Raw genomic sequence first — 12117 nt, forward strand, 5'->3', positions numbered from 1 at the left:
AGGGACATATAAACTTGAAATAGCTGATCAGACGTTAATACAACTACTATCAGTCTATCCGGAGGGAAGTTTCTTTATTTCTTCAAATAGGCTTTTTGGGGATCATTAGTGTACGTCCAGTGGCATATATTACATGTATGTCGGAATTAGAAAATTGACAATAGGTACAATTAGAACCATGTTCACGTTATTCTACGTTATAACCAACAATTGCGATGATGACGAATTTCTTAAACTGTTCGAAAACAATCTAATTGAAAAATAAATCTGTGATTTTACTATGTCCATAACTTCGACGAACCAAAGCAAGTTTAGATATCGACCTGTATTTAAATCAGATTGGTTCTGGATGTTTCTCTCTTATATTCAATATACATGTATATATTTTAAATTGCGAGTATCTATAGTTCCTTAACTTTCTATCTAGGCGTATAAACCAATGATCGACAAGTGAGTACAGTTTTGTTAAATCAATATTTGTATATTTGAAATTATACATAATTATTGACAACGAGTATATACTTACATTTTCCCTAATTTACCCTTGGAAAATGTAAATAGATTTTTATTTCGTCAAATCTTTTTTTGGAATTATTTAGATTTTCATAAATATTATTCTTTACACCAGAAATGTTATTTATAAACAAGCGTAAGAGTTTAGTAATGACTAGTATATCACTGTCGGACACGCGAGACAAAGATGTATATTACACCTGATAGTTTTTAAATAAAAAGTTACAAGTTACCGGCCATGTACACTGATACGCTCAGAAGTGAAGCGATGCATGAACTTGCATTATGTAATTGTGTATTAAGGGCATACGATACAGTAGCAAGGGCAGATAATAACGTTTTCAAAACTTTTCGTGTTGTTTTCGCGATGTTGTTAATCAGAACGTTGTAATTTCGCGAAGTTTCTTAAAAGAATGATTACATTTTGCGACGTCGCTTTAGATGAAGTCACATTTGCGCGAATTTGAAAAAGGTACTTGCTAAAAAAATTGACCATATCACGAAAATTGTAATATTTATTCATTAGTAATGAAGTCAACAGTATTTACTTGAAATGTGAAAAAAAAAATCAAATCCACAGTCATAGTTTTGTATGTGTTTTATTTCATATAGGAAATGAATAAAGGATATGTAAATAGAATAATACGTCGAGGAGACTGAAATCCAACTACACAAACAGCCCAATAAATAATTCAACGTACTGTCTTGACCATAATATAGTATCAATATATACACCATTTAGCAAGCTCTAAATCGTATGACAATTGTACGGATAAATTAAACAGACTATCAACAAAATGTTAAAATAGCATAAGAAATAAAGGCATACTGTTCCTTACTTTGAATAGGTACATTAAAAAGTTTAACGGCATTTTTAGAACTAACCCAGTGGAATATTTATATGTGTATAAAGAATAACTCTCAGATAAGTAAACACAGTTATGAGCCCCGTACGTATTACAGACCAAAACAAAAACGCACCCGTTCATGCGCTAAGCTGATCCCCTATGTACATATTGAGAGAAAACAATCGAAGTATCGGCACACCGGAATTAGGTATCTGACAGACAAGAAAAGTGTTTACAAGTTGCAACTCACTGTCGTTAAAATACTGACCAAAATACGAAGTCTTTCCGTAAGGTAGTTTATCAGATAAGAAACAAAAATTTGTTGGACCACCGGACGGACGGACAAACAATGGTGTTGCACCCAATCCTAGATTGCAGGTATAATACAGACAAATATGTACCGTAATAAAAATACCCTGCCTGAATACAAGGTAAGTTAACCTATCTATTGATACAGAATCATGCAATGGTATGCTCTAATATCGACTGCTGTACTTCCTATGAAATGTTAGACTACACCGCAATGGACTATATATATTGAGACAATTACGAAATAAATGTGGCTTTTTTTGTGTGTCGAAGGCCGTACGGTGACCTTTAATTGTGTTTATCTTCGTCATTTGAACTATGATTGATAAAGTTGTCTCATACCAAATATCCTTATTTTTATATTATCCCATTTACTTTTTTTTTGTAATTTATAATTGTTTGTCATGTCGGGGCCTTTTGAATAATTATATTTATGCTCAAGCTGTGTTGTCTACATGAAATGTAGGACTAATTTCGGACAGAGATGCAAATTATTTTTTTTTATTAGATTTATTTTTTTTTGTTTCCGGTCATTTCTTTTCTAAAAGAAAAGTAATTTACTAAAATATTTTTTCTATCCAAGTTTCGTAACAATTCATAAAGGTTTGGCAAATAGTTTATGCTACTTTACGGGAAACTATCCTTATAAATATTGATGATAAATATCATTGATTTCGAAAAAAAACCTTGGCTATACCACTGACATGCATGAACTTGACAGCATAGTCGTGAACGACGGGAAAGATTTCACGACGTTGTTGCGATTAAAACTTATTTCAACGTAATTTAGCGCCTTATTGGCAAACGTCCCGTTTGCAATTAAAAATCATGGTTTATTGCTTTTATTGAAAAAAACAAGCACATGGACCCCCATTTTTTTCTTTTGCAATCAATCAAGGAATGTATCAGGGACGCTCCGCCAAAATTCTAAGAAAAAATCAACGATCAAATTTTTTCTGCACTTCTGAATAGACGCAAAAATATTGTCAATTTCTTTATTTCACTTAAAGTAATATAATTTAAAAAAACAAAAATTAAGTTAAACCTTAAACTTGTTACAGCATTTTGATGCCGTGGTTCAAAGGAACATTTTACAAAAAAACCCGGTTAAATTATGACTGTTCGTTCGAAAGTATTGTTACTTTCCTTAAAAGTCCTTATTTATGCAATTTCAGTGTTTTTCCTTCAAATATGCAAATTTCGAACCAAATTATCTCAAAAAGTAAGTCATGAAGGTATATTTTTCTTTGCACATTTCAAAAGTACACATTGAAATTGATTTTCTACCAAAATTTCAAGAAAAAATCAACAAGGGATCTCTACTGTACCGTATGCCCTTAAGAGTTTTAAAGCCCAACAGGAAATCGTTTGAATACCTGGACGTGTCACCTGACAATACCTCTGGGGATAATTCATTTAACCATGCTGGTGATCAGATAAGGGAAGGTCCGAATTTATTTAAATAAGTTTATTACATAAAAGAGTTATGAACAAATTAGATTTTCGAAAAAAATTTACACGGAACACTTATTCATGACTTTGAACTTTGACTTTTTAACTAATTCCCATTTAAATTTCTTGTTTCAGAAACTTTGTAAAAAAAAAACAGTTTAAAAACGACAGACCATAGTTATTTAAAAAAAATAATTATATATTTTCCGTATCAAGTTAGTTAGGAAAGGTTGCACAACCATGTCTGATAAATTCATTTTTTGTGACTATGCTTTTGTCATTACCTTGTCAGATAAAACAACTGTACGCTTGACAAGACATCGACACTCAATTTGGTCGACATTATTTACTGCTTGTTTTGATCATTTGTATTTTATAGATATCACGTAGTTTCTTAACCCGATAAGATGTCAAGATGGCTTCATGTACAGAATTGATGTTCTCAATTTAATGAACATAAAATCAATTTTTCATTTTTTTGCGAAGTTTCCCTTTAACCTTAGAGACGTTTTGCAAATAGTCAAAATCAAGACAATATCAAGAACAGGTATATCGGTACCTTCACATTTCTATGTCATTTATCATTTTTGTTCTATCAGCTTTGTATATTAAAAGATCAAGATGAAACTTTTCAGGAATGATACTTATCCTAAGTAGATGTGAAGATTTGCTTTATAGCTTGCTGTTCGGTGTAAGCAAAGGCTCCGTACGCCTGTTGAAGACCATACTTTGACCTATAATGGTTTACTTTTACAAATTGTGACTTGGATGGAGAGTTGTCTCATTGGTACTCATACCACATCTTCTCATATCTAATAAATAGTTTGAAAACATCCACCGTTACCATAACAGTAGATTGAAATTATTGTTTCTTTTCATTTTCTGGGGTAAACGAGAAGCGATAGATACCACGGAGACTTTCAAACTCATAATTCGAAAATAAACTGACAAAAGTATAATGAAGGACACTGCTAACATCTTTTTTTTCCCCCAGTAATTTCCTGTATGAAGTTAGTTTCATATGGATACTGAAATAAATTGCTTAAAAATGAAGATAGTTGGTTTCCATGGAAATATCTACGACAAGATATTTGTACCAACGTTGTCAATTCTCTTTTATGAAACAAGACAGGGACCAACTCTTTCAATTTGTTTTTGGGTTTGGAATTGGGAATACTTATGTAAAATATAGAAAGGTCTAATGTTTTATATTATAGCAAGATTAAAGTGTCTTAGATAATATGTAGTTTAAAAGATCTTTGGATTTTTTTTGTAACCACATCTGATTCACGCCACCTCTAGAATAGGTGGTTTAACCTTGAAGCCCGGCTTTCATTGCTGATACAATTGAGGTTAATAATTATAGTTTTGTGGAGTACTATACAGACCAATCAATATTACATTGTTTGTAAGGACACTGGTGCATTTTATGTATCCAACAAAATAAAGGAAGGTCCAGTTCTTTGGTTGATATTTAAAACGAATATAGATCTATGATTGCCCAAGCTTTCCTCATTTGTAACCGCGTGGGGGTATTCATCTATACCTTTTGTTATCATATTAATTAAACTTTAATAATCACTTAAGAAAGGTTAAGTATAAATATTTCTAGTGTAGTCTATTATCAAAGTTTTAAACAGATTATTATATGTGCAAATTCACATCAAAAGAGGTTTTTAATGATTTATAACATCGTGGAAAAGACATTTTACATTTCATTTATTAACGAAATATAAATTGATTAAATATTTGAATTGCCGTGCATGTAATATTTTAATTATTTGTTTTTCAGTTATTATGTCTTGTATGTCTTCGGTGTGTGTTCGATAAAATATACTTTAAAGCAGTCCTAACCTGTTTGATTAATGTTCTTAACAGTAAATTTCTGTACAGAAACATCTGCAGTGTTTGTTTTTTTTATGTGAGCAACTTCTCAAAATATACTGCTTTCATGTTTTATAGTTCGGTTATGCAGTTGTAAACTTGGTTTTTTGGCTACTAAGCCACATTTTGAATACCCTTGCACGGCGTATAAGAGCCAATGAAGTTTCTAAAAAATTGAACTTTTACAAAACATGCGCATGTAGCTATGTCTGCTTTAAAAATAAATGCCTCATGATGACATTAGTTTATTGACCGAGATTAGAAAGCATGCAAATACCGGGCAGCAGACGATAGTTGATATTTCTAGTGGTCCGCTTGTGGACATATAAAGTGCATTGACTACTACCAGCAGAACAATGACACTGACAGAATTCATGAGTGTTAATAATGGGGGAGGATAAGAAAAAAAAGTATATTTTTTATATACTTCTCTGTAATATATCAATCATAAAATTTAAATTGTTAACAGATGTAAAAAAAATTTTACAGTAAACTCTTTAACATCAACATAGTACATGAAAATAAGATAAGAGGAAATAGAATGAAGTGAAATCCTCACGAAAACTGACTTTTAAATTCAAACCAAACTCTAAAACAAAATTTGTTCTTTGATCAAATCAGTTCGGCTCCTCCTCTTAAAGTGGTGTCAGTCTTTTTTATAGACAATAGTAACAGCACAGTTGTTGAAAACTTGCGGGCAGAGTGTAGTAAGATTTATATTGACGGAATTTCATTAAAATTATTGAAAAAATTGACGTCTTTTAAAGATCCATTACGATCTTCTTATTTTCATATGAGTCGGAGTTCTTTAAGTTACTTGACAAAAACTAGTAGATCAAAGTACTCAAATCCTATAGTTTCACATTCAGGTATATTGATGATGTACTTTCCCTTAAAAATCCAAACTTTTGTGATAGGTTCCATTGATATATCCTCCAGAACTAGAAATTAAAGGACACGGCTTCCTCCGCCACATGTTCAAACTTATACCTCGAATTTGACATAAGCGGTTATTTTCCAAACCGTAGTAGCAATATACCAACTTCAACTGCATATAGGATATACATTTCCGAACTCATTCGGTATTCAAGAGCTTACAGCTGGTACCCATACTTAATAAAATGTCACAAATGTCTGAGAAGAAAGTAGTTGAACCAGGGTTATGTTAAAGAACTGCTCGTCTTCTCTCTAAAAAAGTTCATCGGAAGATACCAAGACCTTGTTGATAAATATTCCGTATCAACTTCAAATATAAAACATGATGGTCTTGATGTAAAGTTTCTAGGTACTGACGTTGTTTATCATCTTCTTTTCATGTTATAGTGTTCTTGTAATTGTCTTTGTAAATTATTAACCTTTACTGTTCAGTCTATTTTTGCCAATATTCTTTTGACGTGGCTCGGTACTTATGCATCCTGCTAATGTGTTGCTGTGCTGTGGTTATTTTTTGTATTTTTGTTTTTCATTTTTGCTAAATGTGCTTTGTCTATATGCCATTTTCCTTTTCTTTGTTGACATATTTGTTTGTTTTTATAGTGATTAAGATTATATGTACCCCTTTTTTGATATTTTGTCACCTATTATGTCTGTTTGTTTTGTTCATACCTTGTTTTCAATATAATGGAATTTTATTCGACTGTCATAAAAATTGATAGCTTTAGCTAGCTATAAACTTTGATTTTGCCAATTGATAAGAGTCTTTCCGATTTGAATTTTCCTTGGAGTTCGGGAATTCGGTATTTTTGTTATTTTACTTTTTAAATAAGTGTCTACTGTTCAGTTGTGAATTTGAACTTATATTTAACGCTTTGGCTGAAAGTTAGTGTACGCATGTGTCCACTTAATGGCTAATGTGACCCTTTACCGCTTTTGCAGATGTCGCATGCCGAATTTGATTTATCTAGTTACTTCCAAAAGGATGACACGGGACAATATTAAGAACAGGAGTTGAAATAGCAAAAAGAAGATGCGATTTAATATGTATTTTGATGTTGTTGTTTATTGCTGTCAGTATTGACAAATACTATATCCATCCCCATTTTCTGCAAATGTATAGTAATTGTAGCTGCTGATAGAAGATGTAACAGAAAAGGCGTCTAGTAAGTGAGTTAATTTAATTATCACAAATCGAAAGGGACTAGACAAAGAGAAAATCATGATCATTTTAATATAAAATGAATACATATTCCGAATTCTAAAGATTATTATTTTAATTTTCAACATTAATAAGCATAATAACGGTACGGTCATCTTCAGGATCAACACAATATTTTTGACATGAAAATCTGCAACATTTCCGTTTCCCTTTACATTGACTATCTGAATAACATTCGGATTTTCTTAAAAAGCAATTCCTTGGTTTTGGATCTTTTGGGCAATCACCCCTCTTTGGTTCTGAAAATAAAATAAATGCATTGTTAAAAACAACGCTAACGATACAAACTAATGTTTAAAAACCAGCAAATCGAATGCGAATGATTGAATGATTGTTGGTGACTAAGCGTCCGGTGGCAAATGTTCCCTGCATAATTAGGACGAGAACAAATTAACAATAAATACAATAGGTAGGTTTTAGACTGCCACTAGAAAATGAGGGTATATTGGATAATAAACATAAAGTTAGCCTTGTAACAGGCAGCCCACGGACCCATCAAAGAGCTATTGCAGGGTTTCTAAACGTGCTCAGAGCGTGGCACTCTCTTTAAACGAGGCATCAAAATTAACGTTCCCATTCTGACCGGACATGGCTGCAAATTTTTACATCCCGCACAGCCAAACGGACGCAAGGATTTTACTGCCGGTCGGAAGAAGACCAATGGTGACCTTATTTCTATTCCACATTCACTCTTGGTAGTAATTTGTAAGAAAAAGAGCTACGATGGAGGGTTAGGGAGAGACGGATGGGCGATGAAGTCCGAAGATTTTGTTTTTATTTTCAGTAAAAACACAAAAGATAAGTTTGTATGTACTTTGAGTTAACAAGACCAAAAAAATAATAAGAAAATGAAAGTAAATCAATAAAAATAAATTAATGAACAGAATAAAAAAGGAAGTGAAAATAATATTAATTTTTACTGATTTACGTTTCTACACCGGTCTTCTACATTCACGAAAGAGGGGGTAACTCATAGTAGTCCTTCGATCATTTTAATTTTCATTAAACGGGGAGACACCTAATATAAAAATAAGAAGATGTGGTATGATTACCAATGAGACAACTCTCCACAAGAGACCAAATGACAAAGAAGTTAACATCTTTAATCAACTATACGGCCTTCAACAATGAGTAAAACCCATACCACATAGTTAGCTATAAAAGATTATAAGCATTTTTATAATTAGCGAAACTGATTTCAAAACAAAATTAAGAAAAGATGTGTTGCTTTAGATTTATCATTTAAGTTAGTAACACTTTGATGTATAAAAGACCAAAGATATATGAATATTTTTTACTTACCTAAAATTGGATCCCGACAACATCGTTGCTGGCAACAGAGTTGATCACCCGGACATTGGTAATCACTTTCTAGGTCGCATCTTGACCTACATGGAAGGACTGGGGGGCTAGATGGACACGAACCCTAAAACACCCTCAATTTATAAACAAATAAGAAAAGCAACCCCAAATAAATCTAGTTTACAACAATGTTGGAATTACAAAACTGGATTTAATATGTTACTATGAAAGTAGAGCGCTGCATCATGAAGTCAATTAAGTGTTGTTTTGCTTTTTTACTATACTATATGATTCTTCCAATGTCAACAGAGTAGCAACCGGTACATGTTTTGATATTTATTTAATTGTTATCTCAGAAATACCTTCCCACGATTGCTATTTGTTTGTTTTAGATCGCAATACTTTAGTGTGATTCAAAAGGATCTGTACATGTATCAAATTAAATAATAACAATTTCGCATTCTTCTATCATATACTGCAATTGTGTTCTACATACTATTTTCTGCACCGTTGTACATTAAATTTCACTTTCATGTACAATTTACAAAGTCTACACACCTTTTTACAACTTGGATCTATGCATCCAGCAAAACACTTCTCTCCATTGATGATTTCATATATATAGCCCCGACAAACACCTGGTAATGGGCGAGGACATCCTGGGTGTGGTTTACACGGATGTTTCTCTTGAAATATTCAGAATTACAAATGTTAATGTAATTGTTTGTAATTGTAATAGGTACAAACTGCACCGATAAAAAAAAAGGAATAAACTTTCATATTTGTGTTTACTTACAAGAACAAGTATTCTCAAAATATATACCTTTATACCTTTAAGGAACTAAAAAAGCAGAAAAAATGAAGGGTCCGTGTGCTTGTTGTCGACATATAAGCCATCAAAATTTGGCGGGAAATGTTTCTCTCTAGATTTTTCATATGGATAACATTAGCACCTTTTTTCTTTCAAAATCAATGAAAAAATAATATGGATTTTATAAGATTTTCAAATATAGCTTTTTAAACTATATATAATAAAATTATGAAAAGAAAAGAAGGGGTTAGCGTGCAAAATTTGTAATGGTACTGCATGGATAATACTAGAGGATTCCGAATATCTAACAAAAACTCAAAAACAAGAGGAGCGAACATCCTAAAATGTCAAGAAAGAAAATTGTCGAACGAAAACAACATTAACCTTCTCAGAATCCCTTAATTACAATGTTACTAGTAATGTTTGATACTTGGAAACATAAGATAATATTATACCTATTCATGAAATACCATGTGTTGGCTCACTCTATCTGATAAACTGTATTTTGAGTATGTAAATTTACGAATATCTGCAAAATGTAATTAAATCGGTAGTATTGTGTATCGTTCCGTAATTTTGTGGTTGGTTTGCAGTATTGTTTACCTATATCCATCATATCCTTTATATACACGAATACAGTATGAATCTGTTTACCTAATCAAGAAAAATCGAATTTCGAAAAATAATTATTAAAATTCATAAGCAGCTCACATCAACAGCTTTTCAAAATGCTAATTTTCTTTAAAATATTACTAAGAAGGTTGATACCTCAAAAGACAAGTGTCAATGTGCTTGCTTTATTGTGTATAACTATTTTATATAGTTGCTTGTACGACCAGATTTTGCTATTCAGGTGTTTATTTTTATTTTCTTCTGCTGTTTCGTTAACTTATACTCTCATTTTTTCAATCCATATTTATGACCAACAATTTCAAAAACTAGGCACATTGTACTCACTAACGCCATTACAAAGTTGCTCACATCGTCTTTTGGTTCTAAAATTATTCTCGTTGCCCTGCATTCCACCATACTTAAACTTTTCACACAACAGTGATGTGGCATTGTAAAACCATCTAGGAACAGATGGCTGACCTTCTCCAATCAACTTTGGTAATGTACACACTAAAATATCAGACATCGATTAAGTTCAATACGGTTGAACATGTCATGTCAATAAAATACCGTACTATTTTAAGATAATTTTACAAAATCCTGCCTTTGGCATTCAAATCAACTTACCATTAACATGTGTAAGAGACTATGACTGGCCTTTTCCAATTAACTTTGGTAATGTACACACTAAAAATATCAAACCTCGATTAAATTCAATACGGCCGAACATGTCATGTCTATTAAATATCTATAATTCTTAAATAACGAGGTACAATTTGTTAGCCGGCATGACAATAAAACGACGAATTAAAGAATTCAACTTTATAAACAACTAATATAGGACAATAGTGGTGATTGAAAATTACACCATTCAAGACCCTTTTGTTTTCCACATAATTGTTATTACCAATACTTAACAAGTTCCAGGTCGAATCCGATACCGATACCAAAAGCACCTGTTACCTGTTACCTAATATGTACGTTTCGCCCATTCAGGCGCACAACCAAAAGGTGTATTTGGGATTTGGTAATAATCACACTCAAACATCGTCATTCAACAAGGATAAACACTACAAAATTCAATCCTTGACCAAAAAAATTATCTACAAGTAGTTTCCTGTTGTAATAAGAAAACCAGGCGGATTCAAACAGAAAGATTGTGAAAGCAGAGAAAACTGTGATCTTATAACCAGCATGACTGTATCAAATGACAATACGAATACTAAGAATCCAGGTTGAGCATAAGGCGTGGGTACTTTAATTCAGTCGCGGACCTGCGACGTTGCCGGTTAGTTCTAGTATATACTAATTTAATATATTTTCACAAAATCCTGTCTTTGGTACTAAAGATATGTTATGATTAACATAGCAAATACAAATGTGCAGGTAAAAATATTGCCATAGACATGTATTTACCGCAAAACTATATATAACAAGTTCTAGTGTTACTGTATAAGCATTTTAACTGATTCGATATCAGAACGACTGTGCAACTATTAAAAGCATACAACGAAGTATACTGTAACATCGGCTTCTGTCATATATTCAATATCTTCCTATTGGTATGTGTTTCTGTCAAAACATACAATGATCACAAGATTGCATCGTCAATATAAGCTATGGTCGTACAGAACATCGTACTATACACATGTTAGCATTAAATAATGGAAAACATTTCTAAAAGCGAAATGTGGTGTAGTGAAAAGAATATTAAAGATTCATTTTATAATAAATACAAGAAGATGTTGTATGATTGCCAACTTTCCACCAAATGACGTAGAAGTAAGCAACTATAGGTCACCGTACGGCCTTCAACAATGAACAAAACACTTACCGCATAGTAAGCTACAAAAGTCTGGGAAATGACAGTTGAAAACAGTTAAAAATAAAAAAATTAAAAACAACGGCTTGATTTATGTACAAAGAATAAACTAAAAACAGGTATGATATTCAGCAACAAACGACGACAACCACTGAAATAAAAACTTCTGACTTGGAAGATGTACATACAGAATGTGGCAGGGTTCAACATACTTGAAAGCCCCAACCCTCTACAGAATTCTACTGTTTACAAATGAATTGCACTTAGGGAAACAAGAAAATAACAGTTTATCATCGGCATATTTTACTATAAAAAGCATAAGTATACAGTTATTGCCATTGGCGTGCATTACTGTAAAATGCCTACAATTGGATTATATCAAAATAGAGTATAGTCTTCAAACTTCTAG

General features: G+C 32.2%; 2 protein-coding genes across 2 annotated transcripts in view; both read right to left on the bottom strand.

Annotated features, from left to right (window-relative positions):
• The window catches only part of LOC127721644 (carboxypeptidase inhibitor SmCI-like), an 85868-nt gene that overhangs the window by 68788 nt on the left and 4963 nt on the right, over positions 1-12117 (bottom strand). The window contains exons 3-5 of the mRNA XM_052228418.1: positions 10232-10396; positions 9022-9149; positions 8464-8587 (exon numbers count right to left, since the gene is read on the bottom strand). Of these exons, the coding sequence (XP_052084378.1) occupies positions 8464-8587; positions 9022-9149; positions 10232-10396 (417 nt within the window). The remainder of the gene's footprint in view (positions 1-8463; positions 8588-9021; positions 9150-10231; positions 10397-12117) is intronic.
• The window catches only part of LOC127721643 (carboxypeptidase inhibitor SmCI-like), a 90459-nt gene that overhangs the window by 13896 nt on the left and 64446 nt on the right, over positions 1-12117 (bottom strand). The gene's annotated exons all lie outside the window — the stretch shown is intronic.

This window comes from Mytilus californianus, unplaced genomic scaffold (genome assembly GCF_021869535.1).
Source record: "Mytilus californianus isolate M0D057914Y unplaced genomic scaffold, xbMytCali1.0.p SCAF_12, whole genome shotgun sequence".
Lineage (NCBI taxonomy): Eukaryota > Metazoa > Mollusca > Bivalvia > Mytilida > Mytilidae > Mytilus > Mytilus californianus.